The sequence below is a fragment of the Malurus melanocephalus genome, unplaced genomic scaffold (assembly GCF_030028575.1).
Source record: "Malurus melanocephalus ecotype Western Australia unplaced genomic scaffold, MMel_1.1 scaffold_123, whole genome shotgun sequence".
Lineage (NCBI taxonomy): Eukaryota > Metazoa > Chordata > Aves > Passeriformes > Maluridae > Malurus > Malurus melanocephalus.
Genome location: NW_026623355.1, coordinates 101,367 through 125,463, shown reverse-complemented (window position 1 = coordinate 125,463; position 24,097 = coordinate 101,367). Strand labels below are relative to the sequence as shown.

The window sequence follows — 24,097 nt, the reverse complement described above, 5'->3', positions numbered from 1 at the left end:
CGCTTGATGTTCCTAGAGACTCATTTCAAAGACAGAACACCMATTTCTCCTGAAGACCCTCACCCATCCAGTCATTTGTAAAGACATCTTTCCTGTCAGCTGTGAGGGGAGTGAGACAGTGGAACAGGTTGTCCAGGGAGGTTGTGGATGTCCCAACCGTGCAAGTGTTCAAGGCCAGGTTGGATGGGGCTCTGAGAACCTGGTCTGGTGGGAGGTGTCTCTGCCCATGGCAGGAGTGGCTGGGACTAGATGATCCTTAAGGTCCATTCCAACTCCTTAACGTTCTATGATTCCGTGATTTAAATCTGCCTCGTCATTTCTTTACCCTTTCATGAGACATTAGGGTGTATATGGGCAGGAGCATGGAGGATGAGCCATTTATCGGCCTGAGTGCTCCCTGCCGGGACAGGGCGGCGGTGGATGCGCAGGCGGAGGGACAGCTGCGGCGGGTGGCAGGGGATATGCACCGAACTAGTGATTTCGGAACGAAAAACGCCRATTCCGTAAGAGAGCCAGGCTGCTCCGCCGACACGCCCGTCCAGGTTGCGCGGGCAGGGCCCGGCCGCGGAACAGCAGTAGGCGCTGCCCCATGGGCGCCATTGCTGTGCGCGCTGCGGCGGGCGGGCCCTGCGCGGGGCCGCCTCTGAGGGGCGGGGCCGGCGGCCATCTTGTGCTGCTCTGGGTGCCCGTGGATGCTGAGGGCTTGTTTGTGGGGGTCTCTGTCCAGCGGCCGGCATGAGCGCGGAGGCGGCGGACCGGGAAGCCGCCACCTCCAGCCGGCCATGCACGCCACCGCAGACCTCGTGGTTCGAGTTTGTGCTGGAGGAGGCGCTGCTGGAGCAGCACCTGCAGAAGCCCTCTCCCGGTGCGTGCCCTGCTGGCCGCCGCCCTCTCTCGGCCTCGGGTTTGGCCCGGCCCCGCTCCCGGGCTTGTTCTGGGCAGGATCACTCGCGGGGGCTGTGAGGTGTCGGTTCGGTGGGCTCTGGTGCGGTGCTGGGGAGTGGGGAGCAGAGGGAGCCGGCCACTGCCCGGGGATGTGCGGCGGCATTTACTGCCGGCAATTGACGCGGTTTTTCTCGCTTCACATTATCTTTTCTATTTAATAGCTTAATTTCTCTGTCTTTCTTGTCTGGTAGATCGCTTCTTCTTTCGCATATGTGAATATTGTGAGCGGAAGCGTTTAAGTTGTTTATTTGTGCGGTGGGCAGTGCTGCTTGTCAATATCATTGCAGTTCGCAGCTGGTTTTCTTCCACTGGAGTCTTGTTAGTGCCAGGAGCTGAAGTCCTCCGAAAGGTTCAGTGCTGAAATTGCTCTTAGGACCTGGAATAAATAGAAATCTGGTCTGATGTATTRTAAGAAAGTGACCATATTTTAAAGTAGCTGATCTTTTGACGATCATAAGTGGTAGTCGAATTCTGTGAGGAGATGGAGGAAACAGGAAAACCTGGCCCAGTGTTGCCTCTACAAAAAGTGAATTTAAGCTAATCTAGCTTAGATCTTAGATTTTATACTGTATTTTGCACTTAATTAAGGAAATTAGTAATATTTGTTTTATGTTTCACAAAGTTCAGTGAGAGTATAATAGTTACGGTTTGGCCTCTCTTTTTAAAAGAGCTCACAGGTATTGGCTGTCTTATTGTGAGGGAGAGATTTGGATCCTTTTTTTTGTTGGTTTTTGTTTTGTTTTGTTTTGGTTTGGTTTTTTTTTAATCTATCTGCAAGTATTTTCTAAATGTATTCAGAAGTACCAGCAGTTGCTTGTAAATAAACTTTCAATGAAGAGGAGTATTTCAAGTGGATATCTAGTTTTTACAACAGCTCACAAGTGGTTTCATAGCAGCATTTGTTTTCAGTAAATGCCCATATTGAAATATAATTAATGAAAAATAATAAAAATAATTAGAAATGTGAGAGTGTGGTTACTATGGTCAAGTGAACTTTAAAGTTAAGCAAAGATATGTTAATAGTCTGATTTGCCTCAGCATATGCAGGRCACCATTTGGGACTAAAATCTCCCAGGTAACAATGTTAGCAGTATAAACACCAAGGATATGAAAACCCTGTTCATAACTGAAAAAAAAAAAATTAATTCTGGGCTTACAAAGAATTTGAGGAGTGGCTGTGTTATTTTGCAGATCCGCCACCTGTGCAGCTGATTGTTCAATTCTTGGAACAAGCTTCAAAACCATCAGTGAATGAGCAGAACCAAGTCCAGCCACCACCTGATAACAAAAGAAACCGSATTTTAAAACTTCTTGCTCTCAAAGTTGCTGCTCATCTGAAGTGGGATTTGGATGTATTAGAAAAAAGGTATAGTCTGTACACCTTCATACTGAATTTATTAAATTGAAGTGGCTTGAGATATTTATTTAAAAAAATGGAAATCTGTTTTGCTTGCTTTTCTGACAGTCTTCCTTGTCTCAAGTATAGTYTTGGGTATGACAATAGAAACCAAGTTTGGTTTCAGCTGTAAGTTAGGAAAGGGTTTTGTTAATATCAGCGTRTCTGAACAAATCAACACGGTTTAGAGGAAAAATAGCATGTCTTAGACAWTAAGATATGTACATGTAAACTGAATTAAGGTGAATTGGAGATTATGTTTTCTTCAGTGACAAAACTAGCATAAGTTTCCTCATTTTGCCATGTCTTGCTCCAGTTTTGTTGATGTCAAGAACTCCATATATCTGTGAATTAGGTTACTGAAATGACTGTGGTTGAAATAAGCAAACCGCACCTTTGCATCTTCCCTTTGGAAATTTCAGCTGAAGAATGGTCTGATGAGCTATTACAGTGGGGAACTGCTTCACTTTGGCAGTGCTATGCACATTAGACAGCTGCACTTCACAGAATCACAGAATGGGGCAGGTTGGAACAGATCACAGAGGGTCATCTGGTCCAATCTCCCTGCTCAAGCAGGGTCATCCCAGAGCACAAGGCACAGGATAGTGTCCGAATRGTTCTTGTTACACTCTTGTTTACACTCGGCTGTTTACCCTTGGGTAATGACAGAAGTTCTTTATTCATTCACACCAGTCCCTTTACATGTAATTTAATGTGAAGTCTCGGGGGTGCAATAACTGCCCTGCTTCTAACTTGCATAGAATTGTAGARTTATTTAGGCTGGAAAGGARCTTTAAAATCCTTGAGGACAACCTTTTACCTGACACTGTCCAGTCCACCACTAAACCATGTCCCTAAGCACTGCATCTACATGTAATTTAAATACCTTCAAGGTATGATGGTGACTCAACTGCTTCCCTGGGCAGCCCATTCCAATGCCTGACCATCCATTTGGTGAAAAATGGTTCCTAAAATTCAATCTAAACATCCTCTGACACAACTTGAGGCCATTTCCTGTCATCCTGTTATTTGTTGCCTGAGAAAAGAGTCTGAAGACCCCCTTGCTTCAACCTCCTTTTCAAGGAGTTGTAGAGAGTGATAAGGTCCCCTCTGAACCTTCTTTTCTTCTGGGTAAACAACCCCAGCTCCCTCAGCTGCTCCTTATAGAATGCTCCTGATAAAACATATGACCTAAAATTTGCTAAAGAGAAATCCTGGCTTTAGTTGCTGAAAGTGTAGTTTCACTGGCTGTTTTCAATACTGGTTGCAAAGAATGCAAACTTTTCACAAGATCAAAGGTRCTTTGGCAGTAGCTGATCTAATTTCAAATGTCTAAATTAGAAATAGTCTTTTACTTGTTTTAAATTATACCACGAAGGCTTGGAGTAGTGCAGTCCAGCCTGCATGTCTTCTCATTTTATTCAAGAGAGTTCTGTCCCAGCTGATGTGTATTTTACTTAAGCTCTATTCATAAAGTTCCTAGTCTTAACTTCACTTTATGTGAGTGAAATTTCATTTRTGGTGGAAATGGGATGTTTACCTTTGGGGAGTATGGTCTGCTTTGAAAGAATTTATTAGCTGGGTTGTGCTGTTATAGGTGACTGGATTATTCMGGTAAGGTGCCTGTGTGGGCTAATGCAGTGGTGAAGAGTAATAATTCAGCTGTCACAGCAACCATCTGCTTGGGCTTAATTTATGCAGCTGATACTGGTAACTACRTACGTGATCTCAAATGCCAGATAAACATACTGTCTTTGCATCCATGAGATGTTAAGTAATAATCCAGTACTGAATAGTAGTGTGTATTGTTTAACATTCTATAAGTGGATCTACCCCAAGAAGTATATGATTCTCTGTCCTTTATTTTTTAATAGCTTATCTGTTCCTGTATTGAACATGCTACTGAATGAACTTCTGTGTATCAGCAAAGTCCCCCCGGGAACTAAACATGTGGATGTAGACCTGTCCAGCTTACCCCCAACCACTGCAATGGCAATAATACTCTACAACAGATGGTAAACTACTAGAAGGCAATAATGTAAAACCATTATATACCAAAACAATGTTTTTTTCTATCTGTATAATTATATATAGAAAATGAAAGAATTTCAAGGTACTAATAATACTGTGATCTGTTGCTAGGTTATAGTGAAGGAGTTGAGTCTGAAAAGCTGTTCTAGAACTGGTTTTCTTCCCTAAAAAATAGTCAAGGTAGTAGTTTGAACTCTCACCTTATAAAAATCCTCATGTCTTTTAGTTTTTTTATGGGCATAAGAGCATTTYTAGATGTGTTCTTGAATAAAGGATGTATTCTAATGGTGTAGTGTATCTGAAATGGTAAGCTGCTGTTATCTAGAGGCCTGTAATCTGCTAATTACACTTCTGAGGCTAATACCATTATTTACTTAATTTTTTTCCCCCTATRTAGGGCCATAAGGACCATTGTTCAAAGCAGTTTTCCTGTAAAGCAAGCGAAACCCGGTCCACCTCAGTTAAATGTGTAAGTTACAGATATAATTAATTTGGATCTTGTGGGTATTTTACAATCAGGAATGTAATATSTAAGTGAATTAAATCATTTTAATAATGTACTGTTGCTTAAAATGTCTAGTTGTAACGTGGAAAACTTGGATTTATTTAAAGTATGTTCTTACTTTCCTGTCAGACATGCTTGAAACATATACTTGTCTGTTATTCTGCTCTGTCAATGTTATAATCTCTTGGAATTTATAATGACTTTGTAGTTGCATGAAAAATCACGGGACGAAGGGAGATGACAATTTGCCTTGGCAGAATACTTATGTTCTGGTTTAGATAGGTTTCTTGCATCCTCTTTTCACTTACAGTAGCTTGCCTAATATGGTTGTTTTATGCATTGTGCATGATAACCTGAGAAATAGTGAAGCATTTTYATTTGCTTCATTAGGCAGTAATTTGTAATTTAAATCAGTTTTGTGTTTTGCGTTCTAGAASCTGTGAGTATTTAGTTACAACTTGTTCTTGGAATTTACTTTTAGGTTACAACTTTCTCCAAAAGTTGAAAATATCTAAGTGCTAGTTTTCATATGTTTTGTGTTAATTTTATACGTAAACATTAGACCATACTTGTTTGAGAGAGTCTGTTAAATGGGTTGATTAAACATGCTACTGCTACTCTGCATTTTACTTGTATTGTCCTGTGTCTATCAGAATCTGATCCTGAATTATTAAAAAAAAAAAACCTGTGGGAAAATAATTTTAAAATACTTCTWATTTTTTACATAAACACAGAAACACTTTTGCCCCAGCCACATGTTTGAGAAGATTTAAATGTTGAAGCTTTAAGAGACTTGAGGGTGTGAAAGCTGATTTCTTCATGATTGTTTTGCTATTGAATTGCAATTAGCAATCTGATCTCAAAAAAGGCAATGACAACTTTGCAACTTCTTGTTTTATTGAACCAAGTATTTCAGATATAGGTAGTTAAGATCAGTCAGTGGTCCTTCACAACGATGATTAAAATGTAGTTAAGCAAAACTTAGTATGAATGARTTATTGTGATGTAAAACATGAAATAAAATTACATGTAGGCCTGCTTTATAACTGAACTCTTGACCTCTTCTCTCTAACTTGCAGTATGAACCAGATTCAGCAAGAAAAGGAACTAACTGAAAATATTTTAAAAGTGGTGAGACTCTTTTCCCTTCTTATTTTTGCTCGAATTTGCATGTAAATATTAATTTCTTTGTTGCACAAGAAATACAGAAGCTGATTCTACATGGCAATAGAACAGTTGTATAAAAACTTTTTTAAAAACTGACCTTTTACTGAACTGTTAAAATTCTAGCATTAACTTGAACCCAGAGTTAAACTCAAAACCAAGAGGTTAATTCTTTTAATGAATTTGAACTATTACAGTTGAAGGAGCAGGCTGCTGATTCCATCCTGGTCCTAGAAGGAGCACTTAAATTAAACAAAGATCTTTATGTCCATACYATAAGAACTCTGGATTTATTGGCCATGGAACCTGGTATGGTGAATGGAGAAACAGAGAGTTCCACAGCTGGACTGAAAATCAGTGCAGAGGAGTTACAGTGCCAGGTAGCTTCCATTTTGTATTAAAGCTTTCAATTTATATCTGTTTCTTTAGACAAAGTGTTAAGTAATAATTTTGAGGTAAATTGCAGTATTTTTCTGCTAATGTTCCCTGTGGAGTGTATTTTGGTTCTGTTTTGTTTGGGGTTTTTTGTTTTGGGTTTTTTTGGTTGTTTTTGTTGTATTTGGGTTTTTTATTTGTTGGGGGGGTGTTTTGTTTGTTTTTTGTTTGATTTTTGAGTTTTGTTGGTTTTTTTTTGTTGTAATGCAATGAGATAATACTGGCTTCATTTTTACATTAATAGAACCTTTTTTTCACTGCAAATATTGTTGCTTCACACTGTCTCGTTTTTGCCCACTCATTCCCYTGAAATAACCCATTGTATGACAAGGAGAGCTAATTGTGTTGTTTTCAATGATTATGGGAAAATTATTCTTTAATTTTATAATGCTTGTGCAGAATTACTCAKACTGAGTTTGCAGTTAAAGAGAAAGCATTTGAAGTATTTGGGGAAAGGTGTGCAGTATGTTGATACATAAGTTAAAAATAGGAATAATTTAAAGTGCGTGCAACATTTGGACTGAAATACTTAATCTTGACTTGAAACATTACATAAAGGCCCAAGACCGTGTGTTTGATATCAGTGCTGTTTGCAGGTCTGCTATGATTTGGGTGCAATCTATTTCCAGCAAGGATCTACAAATGTAGCTGTTCATGAAAAGGCTAAAGAGAAGTTTTTYAAAACAAAGGAATTGATTGCAAAGGTAACAAGTGTTCTTTTAGCATGTGTTTCCAACTCTTTGTGGAAAACACTTTGTCTAAATTATTAATTCCTTCTTTAACAGTCTAATAACTCYTAATGGTACATAGAGTTTTTAAAGAGACTTCCTGAAGTTTGGTAGAAATTTTATTTTTCCACATTGTGCCTGGTTTGAAATTATATTAATTGGTTGCACTATATTGCCGTTTTGTTCTACATTTTGTAATGAGTATTCTTTTACACAAATTGTATTTATGCAAAAAATCCAGAAATAACATCTCCAAGGCTAACACTAACTCGACTGAACAGTACATTCTGCATCCATGGTGGTGATGTGTTTTTGAGGAAGGTAACCATAGCGCATTTCCTTTTTTTTTTTTTTTTTTTTTTTAATCTAACTTCCCCTTGGAAATCAGATTGCCTACGTTCTAATCTTTTTTAAAAGTACGTTTTAATATATAAGGTATGCTTTGATTTTTATTTTGCTTCATATTCTTATTTCCAAAACTGCCAAACTCCGATTTTTATTTAAATTGTGTACATGCACATTCTTTTGTTCCTTTGTTGTTACTTGGGGAAATTGTGAGTTTCTGTTTCTGAATTAAGTATATGTTTCATAGTATTTTGGCTACTAAGATCTGATTTAACTCTTACTTTTCAGAATGGCTCATCATCACTTCATTGTACCATAGATGAAGAACGTTTAGCTGGGTATTGCCAAGCGTGTGAAGTTCTTACCTCATCTTCTGATGATGCATCTCAACAGGCAACTCCATATAGTAAAATTCACAGCTGTATGAAAACTGGCAAATATCAGGTAGGATGCCTAAATAAACCCSCATATATTTGAGGGGGTTTTCTACCATTCTATGTAGATGATTCCATCTTAACTGGTACAGATTTTAAGAAATTTTAAATGATAATTTAACCACTAACATACTGTTTTTAAATCCTATATGTTTAGGAATATAACAATCTGGTACATATTAGATTAAAATATCTTGGATTCCATACAACTGTAAACAATTCCTGCCAGTTGAGATAAGGGATTTTTAGGTAGATTCTAATTCTTTGGGTTTCAGGGAATGTTGCTACCTAGATGTGCAAGTTTGTTTTGGTTTTTTTCTTAGATTTTTCTGATAATATAGAACTTTTTTTTGTTATTTGATYCCTTTCTGATTGTTCAATTAATTTTAATATTAAATATGTATGCAAGCTGCTTCTTTTAATTTGATAATTTTTACCAGATAAAATAAATTTCTATCTGTTTCTTTTGCATTATACATTGACTATTCCAACTGTATTTTTGTTACAGGACTTAGTGAAGATATTTCTTGAAGATAACCTAACCCTCAGTTTACCTGAACAATTCAGACAATCAGTGCTGAGAGAACTCTTCCAAAAAGCACAGCAAGGGTGAGATATTAAATAATGATCAATGCTCAATGATGATGAAGAGCAATTTTTGTTGGTTATGTTTTTTGTGGAAAGTATGTAAAATGTTTTAACAACAAATTACTTATATCCAAGAAGTTAACAATAGTCTGAACTACATCTTACACCGCATTTCTTTGGTTGGATCTCACTGTGGCCATATATGGAAATATGTAATGAACATTAACATTTACTTCTGTCACTTTTCTGATTTTCTTAAATATTTTTTTCACCTCTGTGATACCATTCTTTGTTTGTCAGAGATATCCTGTGATCTTCAATTTTGTGTTCATGCAGGAACGATGCTCTGGATGAAGTCTGTTTCAAAGTCTGTGTGTGCAACACAGTCTGTGATGTATTGCAAGATCGAATAATTGATATTCAGTTTTGTCAACTGTTTCTGAAACCCAGCAAAGAGAAAATAGACTTCCTTCTTGAGGTAAAAAATTMATCTAAAATTAGAAGTGAAAATGGTATTTAGTGAAAGATTTTTCCCCATATAACTGTGATTGAAGGAGCCAGTGGTGAGCTGTTGCTTCAGTCAGTATTTAAAATTGTTGCTGTTCCTGACATCATTAAATTATATGGAGACATTGCTGRATATTTGTTTTCAAGGAACAAAGAATCAAGTTTTCCGAGACAGAGAATGAGTAGAAAAAGTATCTGTGGAAAAGGACCACTGTTCCCTTACCAGCTTTGTTGTAGCAGTTAGTATGTCATGAAGTAATCCTGAGTTACTGTTATGTGTGAGACCTAAACTGCTACCCTTAATAAAGCTTTTTAGAAAACCATTACTGCTCAAACTATACCTAATCCTTTTATTGCTTTGCTGTTATTTTARTATCTTTTATTATTTTGAGCCTTGTATTTTTTCTCTTCAAGCATGTAGCAAAACTTGACAGTACTCAATACTGCAGAGCAATTAAAAGCTTAGATCAACTGCTCAAATTAGGAATGAAACATATTTAGAAAAAAAAATTCTTGCAAGCTGGCAGTTAAATTTAATTACCTAGTTATCTTTCAACTGCTGTTTTTTAAGAAAACTCAAGTCCTAGTGAATCTTACTGTTTTGCACTTAAAAAATTTTAATTTTAAGCTCGTGTACTAAATGATCTTGTGAGGCTGACTGATAGTGTGGCACTCAGCATCACTGCACCTCTATACCAGAAGAGTAGGAAAAAGGAATGTGAATTATGTCCGAGGGAAGATCACAGGTGTCTGAAACATCCTAACTTGCACACAGGTTGAGGGAAACTGATCCGTGTGTGATGGTGACTGCATTTGTCAGGTTTCCTTCAGAGATAGTCTTATTTCACGAGTTGTACTGAGGTTTTATCAGACTTTGTCAGTCAAATCTTAATYTTGCTTTCTTTGGCTTACCAGCAACCCTTGAGGGCTGGTCTCATCTCTACAGTTAGAGTCATGATGGGGTTACATAAAACAAAACAGAAATACTRTTTTGATTCTAGATGAATTATGCTRATCACCCAGCAATTCTGCACATGGTCACACCCAACAGCTCTTAACCAAATTCAAAAATTATCAAAGCAACAAATTACAGACAGGCCAAAAGAGTTGGGGTTGTTTAGCCTGGAGAAGAGAAGGCTCCAAGGGAATCTTGGAGCACCTTCAAGTACCTAAAGGGGACTAGAAGAAAGCTGGAGAGGGATTTTTGCAGGGACATTGAGGGACAGGACAAGGGTAATGGGTTCAAACTGAAAATGAGAGGTTTATATTAAATATTAGAAGGAAATTCTTTACAGTGAGGGTGGTGAGGCACTGGAACAGGTTGCCCAGAGAATCTGTGGATGCCCCATGCCTGGAAGTGTTCAAGGCTGGATGGGGCTTTGAGSAACGTGTTCTAATGGAAGGTGTCCTGGCCCGTGGCAGGGAGGTTTAAATTGGATGGTCCTCTTCCAACCCAAACCATACTATGATTCTATAACTTTGTTGCCTTGCTTTATGCAGAGGTTTACTGGCTGTTACTACTTGTAGAGAGAAAGCTAGTTGGTAACAGTGTAACTATGTATTGTTAGTGTAAAAGGGGGCTACTCAGTTCTTTTCTACTTTCTTTTACAGGTTTGTTCAGGGTCAATAAACTTGGAAAACGCTTCTGAAGAACTGAAGAGAAGAATGGCAGCGTTTCTCAAGTATGTACCCATATTAAGAYAGCATGAATTTGCACTTTGTAAGCAATATAATACAGCACAATGAATATTTCAAGAACTTACAACTGGAAAAATAAGCACTTTCTTCCTGCTGATGTTGTTTAGAAATTTGTGTTTGGGCATGGAGGATCTTCAGTTTGTCTTCATGATTTCATCTCATGAGCTTTTCATGAAACTGCTGAAAGATGACGAACGGAAGCTTCTCATTGACCAAATGCGGAAGAGATCTCCTCGAATCAACCTGTGCACAAAACCTGTGACTTCATTTTATGATATCCCAGGTAATTTTCACAGCATTTTCATTAATTTATAAGCAGACAATGCCCTGTTTCCATGAGGAAAACTGTGAGGTTACTAAGTGCAGGTCTGTTCTCAAAAAAGTTTAGAGACAACGTTTTTAGAGAGAATATTTCTGTTGTTCTTTAGTGCATGTTGTTGTTCAAGAATGTGGCTGTTACACTCACTTGAGATACAAGCAAGTAATAGATAAGCTCTAATGAATGTGTTCTAGGCGACCAARTGAGAGAGTGTGGTGTTAGTTTGAACCAAATGTGGCTGTAGTAGCTGTTTCCAGAAAGGAAACCTGGCTCTGGACTTACATACACTAATGATGATGTGACTGTGTGRTAGGCTGGACCAGGAGTGCCATTTGAATAAAGTTTTAAACCTRTTGAAGTAAAACACAGATCTTTTGAACCAGCTAATTTCCCTGATGCAACTGCACAAGTCTGTGCAGCTGCACAAGTCAAAGCTAACAAGAGGTGCCAGATGGTGACTGAAGCTGGAAGGACCTTAGCTTTTCAGCTCTAATGCAGTCYTGCAGTAAGTTAAGCCAGTGAAGAAAAAAATGTGTTTTCAGTAAAGCAGTATTGGAATGTGCTTTTGAAGCAGATCTTGAACCTGTTGTTACTGTAGCAAGAGAACTCGGAGCTGCTGGAGTGAGGAAGGGGGGTTGCAAGCAGCCCTCTAGGTCAGGATGCTGGGAAAGTAGCACAAGGTGTTCGTGGAAGGGCACAAAAGGATGGCTGGACCTAWGGAAGCATAATGTATCTGCTGTTCTTACTATGTTATGATTCAAATGTTAGATACTTATAATTCTTTAGTATATAGTTTGAGAAGAAAYGCACTGGAGACCTGGTTGCTTTTCTTCTAGCTTCAGCAAGCGTCAATATTGGCCAGCTTGAACATCAGCTCATACTGTCWGTGGATCCTTGGAGGATTCGCCAGATCTTAATCGAGTTGCATGGTATGACCTCAGAACGCCAATTCTGGACAATTTGTAATAAGGTAACTTAATTCATGTGGTCACGARAGGCTATAAATTGAAGGACTGGTTAGATATCATACTGCAATGAACAATAAACATTTTCTCATAGATCCTTAGGGTGCCTTATCTTTTCTCTCTGCATACTGGTGTTTTAATAAGAATGATGATACATATCTACTCTCAGGTTCTGTGTGAAGAGTATTACAACAAAACCTATAAGCTTAGTTTTAAGGAATTACTGGCTGTATCACAAGCTTTTGTTGTGAGAAAAGATGTTTTCACAGCTTTTGCTTTTAGTGTTCTGATAGATAGCAATATTGTTTTAGCTKAAATTTCTGTTATTAGAGGGTGGGAGCAGAAGAGAGGAAGATCTTAAGATTTCTTGTCTTTCATTTTGGTTCCTCCCCTTAATTATTGCATATTCAGAGTGTGAACAAAGGGTAGTCAGACATTTTTATTGTACTTCTAAATGAGCCATACATTCCTTGTGATTAGATGTAAAGACAGAAGAGTTGGCAGTAATTTTCAATATTCGGGGTTTGTTTGTAGTGTTTTAAGCAGTGATGTGAATTCTAAAACTTGTTTCTATGCAAATGTCCTATGCGTTTCTCTCCCAGTGGGAAGTACCAAATGTTTACGGCAATGTTATTTTAGGAATCAAAGACAGTCTCACTAGGGATTTGGTCTACATCCTGATGGCGAAGGGATTACACTGCTGTGCCATTAAGGTGAGCAAGCTGTCTGAGTTTGYGGGTTGGTTTGGACAATTGAATCTTAACAAAATGGAAAATTTGGGAAGCCCTTTTTCCAAAAAAAAAAAAAATGAACTGAAGAACTGGGAGGTGAAGGAGGTGGTGTAACAAGCTCCATGTGTTATATAATGGTTAAATATTTCTGCATCTCAGAGTTCCATCATCAGGGCACAAATAATGGCTTTCCACTGAGTTGGGCCTGGAGATAGTTTCATTCATATGAAGTTTTATTATGATGTTCTAAATCATGTGGCATCTAAACCCAGTGGTGATTTGACTTAGTGAAATAAAGCACTCTTCTTTTGRAGGAGTGTTTTAGGTAAGGAAATTATTGGAATGCTGTTTTATTTTCCTTATAATTGACRAGTTTTCTAAACTGCAGCTAAAACAATGTTATACCAAACATGCCAGTTATTGGTTCTGGTATGGTTTTGCTTAAACTTCTTGTTTTGTTTTCAAAAAAAATCTGGAATTCTTAAGCTTAATAGCAAGTCCACACTGTGAGATACTTGAGTAATGCTGATGGAAACAGATACTTCAGCTGGTTCAGCCAGGATAGAGCTGTGAATGGCAGTTTAGCTCATAGTGTTTTCCCTTATGAATTCATTAGGAATCATTAATGCATATAATTTTTATTGCAGGATTTTGTCCATGCTAAACAGCTTTTTGCTGCTTGCTTGGAGCTTGTGACAGAATTTTCTCCAAAGCTCCGTCAAGTCATGCTGAATGAAATGCTACTTTTGGATATTTACACTCATGAAGCTGGACCTGGTGCTTCTGGAGAACGTCCTCCTTCTGATCTTATAAGCAGAGTCCGAGGATATTTGGAAATGAGAGTMCCTGGTAAGTATATTGCTGTCTTTCCTAGGACACAGTAAAGCACAAACCTTGAGAGAAGGGGGAAMCACCACAACAAAATTAAACAATTTTGTGTTGCAGATTTACTATTTAGGTATAAGTGGAAAAAGAACAGTGGCTTTGACATTGATTTTATTAAGTCTTTAGAAGTTTCATTGGTTTTTAGAAGCTGGAAATAAGAATGATGCCTGCCTGTTGCTAAACATCAGTTTCTGTTCAGTGCCACTGAAAGGACTTGAACAGGATAAACATGTCTGCACTTTTACTTGAAAAACCTTGCTGGTTGTTAAAGCTTTCYCCTGATTTCACAATGAGGGAGTAACATAGTACTTTTGTGATCAGAGGAAACTCTTGTTCCTCCTAATTTCCAGAGGTGATGTCTCTTGTAGGGCTAAGCACCGTATTTTCCTATGACAGCTGTGGAACAAAAACAGCGGGTTAGAGAGAATGGGATTTGGTTGTTTTCATACAACACTGTTTTCTAAAAAAAAAATCACTAAGCAAAGAATCCCTTTTCTTTTAGATATTCCTCTTCGACAAGTTATAGCTGAAGAATGTGTTGCCTTCTTGTTGAACTGGTGTGAGAACGAGTATTTGACCATGCAAGTTCCATTATCTCTAGTTCAAACTAATCCTTATGTGAAGGTAAGAAATGCTCATTCTCAAAGCTTTCTCAGACTGTAATTGATTTTTTTCTGTTGAATTCTTTTGTACTTTTCAAAGCAAGTACCCTTCTGCTCAAGAGTGTGGGGCTTTGTGGCTGTAAGGAATTAAGTATGGAGTAGAAGATAGTAGGTCTAAGCAACAAGCCTGTTTAGCAGTTGACAAAAAACATGGAAGCTGTGCTGGAGGAGTACATGAAACAAGCTAGCTTGGCCCTTGTTAGCTGCCAGGTTGAGTTCTATCAAGTCTGTGAGGTTATGATCCCTGAGCTGTATGAAACCCTGTAGCACTAACCTAAAGAACTCTCAGCTGGGACTCAGCCTAGATTTATGTAGGAAGTATCACAAGTGTGCAAATGTCAGGTTTCATGTCTAGCTTCTTTTCCTAAGATACTTGTATTCCAAATGGACTGTAATGGTTCCTTCTTTAACCCAATACCAGTGTTGAATTTTTGGAGACATTCAAACACTGACTTCTTTGAAACTTTGTTTTTGGAATTGTTTAAAAGCAATGTTTCTGCTTCAAAGTTAGGCCATGGAGCAGAAGGCAGGTCATATTACAGGACAGGTTGATTTTTACTCTGCTTTGTTTACCTGTGATATTTCCTAATTTCCATTTTGGGGTTCAGCTATTTTGTATAACACTGTGCCAGTTTCAGTTAAAACTAGTTACTATATGGAAGTTTAGTGAGTTTTAAAGAGTCAGTCTTCAGTTTTATGGGGTGTAGATTTTATGCAATATGTAAATTTGTTTTGTGGAGCCTGTAGTAATGAAACACACACCAAGGAAGCTGATAAATGGACAAGTGTTCTGTTTAATCTCTATTTTCCAGCTTCTTCATCAGTGTTCTCTGCAAAATTTAGTCACAATGCTTTGTAGTTGGTAATTTAAGATCACCTACTTAGYCATTTTAAATGGCAGTAATTCCTTYGCTGTAGATGATAYGCAGAGGAGCCTTAGTAACTGTATATTTTCTGTTGCATTGCATAGCTGGGCCAGTTGCTGGCTGCTACATGCAAGGAACTTCCAGGTCCCAAAGAAAGTAGGCGCACAGCTAAAGATCTCTGGGAAGTTGTAGTACAAATCTGCAGTGTGTCCAATCAGCACAAACGCGGGAATGATGGAAGAGTGAGTTTGATAAAACACAGGGAGTCTACACTGGGTATTATGTACAGGTATGTTTTCTAGAATTATTTTTGAAGATGGCTTGAATGGTTTGTTTGATCCCATGTTCCCTTCAAAAATTACCTGGATTCCACTATCAGAATGGTGGCAGCAGCTAAAGATTTGAGAAAAAATCCTGTGGGAGTTGGGTATTGGTAGGGAYATGTTGACCTTGCTTTTCAAGGGCAGAAAAGGAGTGGGGGAGTTAACTTACCATGCAGAAACTGAAGCATTTATGCCTGTGTCCCATTACAACCAGTGCAGATCTTCCAGTCAAGTCAATGGCATCTAGAGGGCAGTTTAGCTGATAGGCTGGAGGTGTCTGCTTTGCATCAAATAGAACTCTGTATCAGTTACATACTTCCAAGCGCATAGTTCACAGCATGGGTATCTATACTTAACTATCTAAAGTTAAATGTTATTCAGTCTTGAAATGAAGTTCTAGTCCAGCTAAGCTCTGCAATGAGAAAGAAAATGATATTACTTTAGCCAACAATTTCTCTGTCAGTCATCTAACTACTGGCAGCCTTAGCCTCAGGTGACTGATTCAGGACTCTTTGATTTGTCTACTCAGTGTTCTTGGTCTGTTCTGAAGTCCAAGCCTCAAAACAAGTTGTCTAACACGGTAAAGTTTGGCAWGTATATTATATTGAACAGCTTTCCACATTGGACCCCTGGGAAAGGTGCCTCTGTCAAACTTCTGTTTGTGTCTTTGCCTTCCTTGAGCTAATTGGGTTAACATGTTCTAAAGGCCAGCTGTGCTTGCTTACGCTGCTGTGGGGCAGGTGTAAGAGGGTACGGACGTGCTGTAGCTTCCAGTTGTGTACTCTGGCAAGGAAAAGGAGTACAGGTGTACTCCAGGTTACTGAACCTTTTCTGACCCCTCTGATTCAAACAGTAAAGGGCAGTGACGCTGTTGTTATTATAGAAAAGAAGCAGTGAAACTTTTTCAAAGGCTGTCCTTGTCTGGATTGTCTTATGGGGAAAATTTCTGATGTTCATGACAASGAAATTGAACAACATTTTAAAAGATCACTGTGTACCCTTTTCTGTACGTCTGTGGGTCATTGTTGGAAACCTAGCTTGGGAAATTGCAGTACAGTTCAATTGTTTTCCCTTTTAGAATCAGTGGTTGACTTACTTTTGTGATTTTCATGCCTGTTAAAACTTGATGGAAGAACATGCCTCTTGCTTAATGTGTTTTAAGTGTAAAAGTAAAATTTGCTAGTAAAGCTTTGAAAGTGAATGGGATGCCTGAGCATTTTCATTTATATGCTCTGCATTTGTAAAGTAAGAGGTGAARGGGTCTTTTGGCAGGTGAAGAATTTTCTCTACTGACTCTTGTTTTGTGCATATATTCTTTGTTGTGGATGATTACTTACATGGATATTTGTGTCCCTAATTTAGGAGTGAACTGTTGTCCTTCATCAAAAAGCTTCGGGTAAGTCACAGTGGTGTTGAGAATGTRTTTGCAACCAAAACTTCCTTTTGGTGTAATATTTTTCTGGACTTCTCATGTTAAACTCCAGAAAATCTAACAGTTAATGTAGGTGTTTTGTATAGCTGAAACACTTCTGAATTTGCTATACCTGGCATACAGCATTGTGGAATAGCTTGTAAAAAAATTATCCTGAATGCTGATGGAGATCTGTTTACATTGGGAGTGTATTTTATTGCAGCTGTCACGAGGCAAAGCATTCCTTTTGGAGGGAGAAGGAAGCTGCTACATGCATCATACTAAGCAGCAGAAGTAAGGAGGGAAGTTGTTTATAGCTTATGGGTTTGTAAATGCATAGAAAGTAGTAGTTTACATAGCTTAGGTTTAAGGTTAGGTAGTAATCACAGAAACAGCATAAAGATGTGTAAAACAAATGTAAAGTTTATATCAAAGGCGTTATTCAGGAAAATCTGAAGTAATTAAAAACTTTCTACAGAAACATTCTTGCAGTTTGCTTGTGTTGCAGGTTTCTTAACAAAATATTGTCCTATTTCAATAGGAAATTGTAAAGATGGCAGAACTTCTTACATAGTTTTAAAGCTTAGGAAAGAAAGTGGAATTCTGCTAGCTCATGGGAATACTTTTCTTTTCTTTTTCCCCATACAGGAACCATTGGTTCTAACCACAATATTGTCCCTGTTTGTCAAACTTCATAATGTTCGGGTTAGTATTTATTACAAAAGTCTTTCTTGGTTTGCTTGAAATGTTTCTTGTGATTTCTCATCCATCTTTCTTCTCTTAGGAAGACATCGTGAATGATATTGCAGCAGAGTATATTTCTATCTGGCCCTCATCCATCCCCAAGTAAGATGATGAAAAACACTACTTTTGAAATGTACATGTATGTGATGGTGTGTTAGTGTGATTTCTCCATGTAAAGGCGTCACTGCCCCCATTCTGTCTGTGGGAAGGTTGGGCTGATGGCATGAAGAGTTTTGCTGCTAATTTGATGGTCGCAGTGGAGGTATGGGAAAGAGGAAAGAGGAGAAGAAAATGTTGGATTTTTTTTAGCAGTATGCTTTATTGAGTTATATGTAACTATGTGAASTATATAATAATTTAATATGAAATGACTAATGTTTTTTGAGGTGTGTGTGAATAATAGCAAAATATGAAGTGGTAAATGGTATGTATTGATGTCTTCTGGCTGGATTTGTCCACTGAAATTTAGAGGGTCTGTGGGGTGGGATCACAGAATCTGGTTTAGATTCCGTGTCTACATTGGAAGAAATGACTGTCATGAGAGACTGTGTAGTGGGGGTAATCTCTCTGTAATTGATCTGATTGGACAGTCTCATTATTGATGTCAGCTTCAATGTATATTATAAGGTCAAACAGAATAAAGTTGTTTTTATTATTACCAGCATTTAGTAGGTGGGTGAGAAAAATCCATGTATTTAAAAATTAATATTTCAAAGAAACTTTGGGAAAGGCTGCCCAAACTGTGCCAAAGCATTCCCAGCCTTCTTTTCCAAGTTAGTCTCACAGTTTTCTGGAGATTACTGTCTGGTCATTCATGCAAATGCTGCRATAAATTTACAGTGGTTTCAGATATTTTCAAACTTCTTGAAACTGAGAATGTACATTCTTGCACAGAACCTTTTCATGGTGTCAGCCATGTATAAAGTTCTGACTTTTTGTTCGAGTCTGTAAAGATGTATTTGTTCTGTCAGTTTTACTGTATTGTAGCAAACAGTCTTAGTTGACATGAAAACTTTTCAGGAGTTACTTATGCTTCACACTTAATTCAAGGTGTTTTGGGCTCAAACTAGATGGGAAATCAGATTAGTGGTTAAAAAACTAAAGCAATAATTTAGGAATTATTTTTCTTTCCTTTTTCCTTTAGTCTTCAATCAGTGGACTTTGAAGCTGTAGCTATTACAGTAAAAGAGCTGGTCAGCTACGCCTTGACTATCAATGCAAACAACCACTTCTGGTTAATTATTCAGGCAGATATTTATTTTGGTAAGTGAAACCAATGTCTGTTTTTAGCATGTGTGTAGGGGTACCTTGCTGCTTTGAGATTTGTTTGGCATAACTCTCCTTGTATTTCCTTTTATGAAAAGAAGTTTAARTGACACATGAGGTTAAAATCTTCAGATATGGTGGTGTAGGTGGATTTGTCTGGGAGGTGGCTAAGCCCACAGATAGACTGACAGGTCACACAGATTTGCTTTTAGGGTAAGAGAAACTTTTTAACAATTATCCTTAACTTTACTTTTCTAGTGCAGTTGGTSCTTGAGTGGTGTAATTGTGCAAATCCCTGACACTTGAGTGTTTTATAAGTGAATGGAAAGTTGTGAATAGTGGTTGCTTTTAAATATGGATATAAAAGCTTCACTGGAGCACAAGATGAGCAGAGTGGAGAAGATCTGTATTTTATGTAGGGAAGGATCTTTTGTTTGTAAATGGGGAAACATGAACTCCTGATCTGGTATTGGTTATGATGGGAAGTTCTTTCATGTCATTCTGTTCTCACCTGCTACTTCAGCAGTACTTGTTTTGGCTCTTCAGCTGGCAGCAACCAGCAGAACTGGGACAACCCAGAGGGTTTCARATTCTGGGCACCATGACACACACACAGATTGCCCCAGGGCAGTGGTTGCCTGGGAAAATCTTGCCCAGCCTATGTGATCCTATGCTTTGCTATATTATTGCCCAGTCTAGTCAGTTCCTGGCACTTGCTTTATAGTTTGAGTCCAGATGGGTAGGTGCAGAAGAATGAACTTCCTAAATACAGCCACATGTATGGTACTGCCGGGTGTATGTGCTTGAGAAGGGCATGGCCATAGTCAAACTCAAAGGAATGTTTCTTTCGCTTAAATTGTCTGTTGAGACCACTTCAGTGAAATTTAGCTCTCAGGCCAGATTGTTCTTTTCTGGCAATAAAATGGTATGTTCTGTGCCTCTGGCATTTTCTTGCTGKTGCTTTGGGCCACCACAGAGGCAAAATCCATATTTCCAAATTTTTTTTTTTTGGACTGGAAGGATATCTGTGTTGAGCAGTAAGATGAGCAGAAATGTGAGTGTTGCTTCTAAAGGAGACACATTTGTCTAGAGATGTCTAGGGGTGAGAGAAGGGGTCTTAATCTCTTAATCCAGTGTTCAGTGCTGTCAAATTGTGTGTGGGAGAGTGATTCAGGGTTATTAACCAGCAGTATTTATTGGCTGTACAGAGTGCAGCAGCATTCCAGAAGGAAGTTRTGTAGGGAATCTCAAAGCTGGTGCCTGAAAGAATAGTGGTGGGAACAGTGGCAGTGGTCTGTATTTCAGTAGCCATAGGGGCAAGCACACTGCTCCTCCACGGAGCCCCTGGAGGCTGCTGCATTCTTGGCAGCTCAGGACAGGCTCACTGGGAATAGGAGCAGTGGTGAACCGTGAGAGTGTGGTGGTGGCCTCAGCTGTTCCTCTCCCTCACACCAGCTAAACTTCACTTACCCCTCTGTGTGCTAAATTCACTGGAGACAAATTTCTTTTCCACTCTAAGGTTGATGGATTCAAGATCAACTACCAGAAAAAAAAAAGTCATTCCCAAAAGAACTTTGCCTGTGGTGCTAGTTTTCCCGATTGTGTCGTTTTTCCATTCACCGCTGTGTAACCACCTCCTGTATGTTCATGCTTTTTAAACAATAATACACAAGTCACTTTCCCAGTAGAATTCAGCTATGAGATATTCAAATATACATCTGAATAGTTCTATAAACAGTTGATCTGAGTATTAAATAACTGCTATGTTTACTTTTGAGACCTTATTTTGCTTTTTTTTTCCCATGGCAGCAACTAATCAGTATTCAGCAGCCCTTCACTACTACCTACAGGCAGGAGCTGTATGCTCAGACTTCTTTAATAAAATGGTGCCACCAGATGTGTACACAGACCAGGTGAGCTGAAGTGGGATTTACAAAAATCTCTCTTTAGATTCAGTCAGCATCCTGATTCTATGTAGAAACAAAACTGTCCAGCACACACGTATTCCTGTAGCATATGAGGTTTTATATCTTGATGCATTTAGGAATACACATCCTGACAGGTCCTTTTTCTTTTCTGGCTTGTTGCATGAAAGCTTAGAAAATCTGAAACTTCTTCACTGAATCACCGAAGGCTTTTCTGTTAGAGCCTGGACATGCAGAACTGTGTGTTGGGAAAACACTGTGGGACACCAGTGGATTGGAGAGGAAAGGGAAAAGCCCAGAGCACAAACACTGGGTGGAGTGACAATCCCCTGGCTCATCCCTGCAGAGCCACACCATGCTGGRCAGGGCTGGGGGCCAGACCTGCCCACAAACAGTGCTGGAGTGCTCACCTGAGCTCCAGCTGGTGGAAACACCTGGCTCTCACTGTGCTGGRCACCTCCAAAGTGAAGGCTCAGTGGATATGCTAAAGCCTGTCAGTTCTTAGGGGATAGAACAAGGTAGATAGCTATTTTAGCTGGTCCTTTGCATTAAAAARGAAAACAATAAAAATTGCATTTTGTGTTCTTCCAAAACAAGCATTTCAGAACATGTGTTTTGTTTTTAATCTTTCTGTAGGTGATAAAAAGAATGATCAAGTGTTGCTCTTTACTCAATTGTCACACCCAGGTAAGAGGTGAAACGTGGCATTAACTAAAACATTTGTTTATGAATGTTTTGATGATAAGAAGTGGTAAGATAACTTTTTAAAAAAGACTAAATTCAACTTTACTTGGAAATGCAATCTGCAGTAGATTGTGTTGTTATGTATGCTTCTAGGACAGTCACAGGACTAAAATTAATGAGAAAATAAACATATACTTGGAAATGTATAAAATAGAAGTAGTCTGGGGGGTGTTTTGTCCTATTGTTCTGATAATACAGATTTTTTTTTCAGGGACAGTATCTGTGGGGTAGTGTTGGGAACCTGGCTGTTTTTCATTATAATTTCAGGTGCTACTGCTGTTTCATGGTCAGCTACTGCTGTTTCCAGTCATTCTCCAAGAAATAACAATGCTTTTATTAGGCTGTGCTTTAAGAGCTTACATGCATTTGGAAACCTGGAAGTCAAGTCAGTCCCTTCTGATCTGAGTAAATCCCTTTTTCTTTTAGCTATTGCTGCTGTTGGTGTGTCAGGATGATCCGTGTTCACGKGCTCAGAACTTGCTTGCCCTGGAAGCAAGGTCTTGATTAGGTCTGGGAAAGGAGGGGAATGAGCAAGGCATTGTGGGGAAGGTTTGTTTGTGGGGAATTAAGGCTGTCAGAGTCACTGCAAGTGTTTCCTTACAGGTGGCTATTTTGTGYCAATTCCTCAGAGAAGTAGACTATAAAACTGCTTTTAAGGCACTGCAGGAACAGAACAGGTAAATGTTACAGCAAAGCTTATACATACTTGAGCACAGTATGTGACTGTGCTAGTTACCCTGCCTTGTCTTTCAGTCATGATGCCATGGATTCTTACTATGAATACATCTGGGATGTCACCATCTTGGAGTATTTGACATGTATCCTTTTGCTGGAATACCACTCATACTCGATGTTCACAGCTGGGAAAAGTCCATTACCTACCTAAGTGACTTTTCTTGACTTGTCCTCAGATCTCCACCACAAAMGAGGCGAGACAGACAAGCGGCAGATAGCAGTAAGTTAACCCAGGGTAGTTGGGAATGGTGGGATTTCTTTAGAGTCTTTTCCTCCCTGAAACCACCTCTGAAAAGGTGGTTCCAACTCCAATTTTGATTCTGTCACACAATTCTTTTAGAATCTGGGTGCTTATGTAAAGTTGTGGCTGTAGGGGTGGGGTGCTCTAGGGGGTGTTGCAGAAATAACTCATGGAACTAGTGCTGAAAATGCCTTGAAATGAAACAGCATTACTGGAAGGCCTCATGCTGGTTGTCTCTTCTTTTGTTTCAAGATAAAAGCCATTGGCCAGACAGAGCTGAATGCCAGCAATCCTGAGGAAGTCCTACAGCTTGCAGCACAGAGAAGGAAAAAGAAATTTCTTCAAGCAATGGCAAAACTTTACTTCTAGGCTAATGGTGGAAGACTATTACAAAATGTATAAAAGMAAAAAARAATCTTTTAAGACTTTATTATTTTTAAAAATTCATTTAATTTTTTGTACAACATTTACAGTCTAGTATCTTTCTTCTTAGAAATAGATGAAATCTTATAATAAACCCCTTATTTTTACAAACTGTACAGAAGGCTGGAAGCAGCTTCAGCTAGATCTGCAATGGCTTATTTGAAGATATGAATTCAAGTTTGCCAAGTTGGTGTGAGTGTAATGTGGATGGGGGTGGCACTTGATGCTCTAGTGCAGCTTCGTGGGCTGCTCAGCATCATGTAACACTTGTCCCTGGATGTGGGGCAGAGATAGGAACATGGTGAAAGAGGAAGGACTGACACCCTTCTTTCCCAGTACTGCCCTTCATCACAGAAGTGACTCAGAGGTAGTGAATATTCCAAGGAAAACACAGTAGTTAATGCTGTTTATGAACACTGATACCATACAGCTCCACAGTCAGCTTAAAATACTGTTCCTATGATGTGAGTGGTCGTAGAGTACTCGCATCTCCCTTTATTCCATATGTTCTCCAGTTCTCTTGCTGTTCTTTCTTGTTGAAAGTGAATGGCTGGGGACTTTACTTCTTCCAGTTATGGTTACTGCAGCAGCAAGTTCTTTGCTGGTACTCTTACCTGAGGTCAGTGAGGCACTAAAACTGAAGTTTATGGCAGGCCTAAAGGGCCACCTTAAATTCATCAGCCTCCTGTGGAGCTGGGATTTGATACAAGGCTGGCTGCACTGCCTACATGCACAGAGTGGTTTCAGAGACATGAACTGCTTACCCACAGGGCTCTCTAATACTGCACCCGAGCTGGGGGCACTTACTGACAGGAGTGAGCTCTGACCTTACCAAGAAAAGAAAAAGAAGTCAAGGAAAGGTAATATGCACAAGCTCATCTAACCCAAATTAAAGCAAGTCTGACATGGAAGTTGAGTGGACAAATTTTGCCACTCAGCCCTGTTAAAAATGTTCTTGAAATTCATAAGTTAAGAAAGGTGAGAATTGAATTAAGTCACATCAGAATGGACGAAAGTGGTCCAGGCTCTTGCGATAGCAGGGTGCAATGCTCAGWTGAGCTTTTTTGTCAAGTGTGTAGGA

General features: G+C 38.9%; 1 protein-coding gene across 1 annotated transcript; it reads left to right on the top strand.

Annotated features, from left to right (window-relative positions):
• The first annotated feature begins 659 nt into the window (after positions 1-659).
• On the top strand, positions 660-23,050 carry INTS8 (integrator complex subunit 8). Its single transcript, XM_057370326.1, has 27 exons — positions 660-865; positions 2,137-2,311; positions 4,216-4,356; positions 4,770-4,841; positions 5,957-6,008; positions 6,239-6,421; positions 7,073-7,180; positions 7,838-7,993; positions 8,492-8,592; positions 8,908-9,049; positions 10,690-10,760; positions 10,884-11,059; positions 11,932-12,065; positions 12,663-12,773; positions 13,439-13,640; positions 14,179-14,300; positions 15,309-15,493; positions 16,890-16,923; positions 17,587-17,643; positions 17,723-17,784; positions 18,827-18,945; positions 20,758-20,861; positions 21,510-21,560; positions 22,221-22,294; positions 22,371-22,435; positions 22,529-22,572; positions 22,846-23,050. Exons 1-27 carry the CDS (start codon positions 736-738, stop codon positions 22,960-22,962), a joined length of 2,988 nt encoding a protein of 995 aa, XP_057226309.1. The 5' UTR covers positions 660-735; the 3' UTR covers positions 22,963-23,050.
• The last annotated feature ends 1,047 nt before the right edge of the window (positions 23,051-24,097 follow it).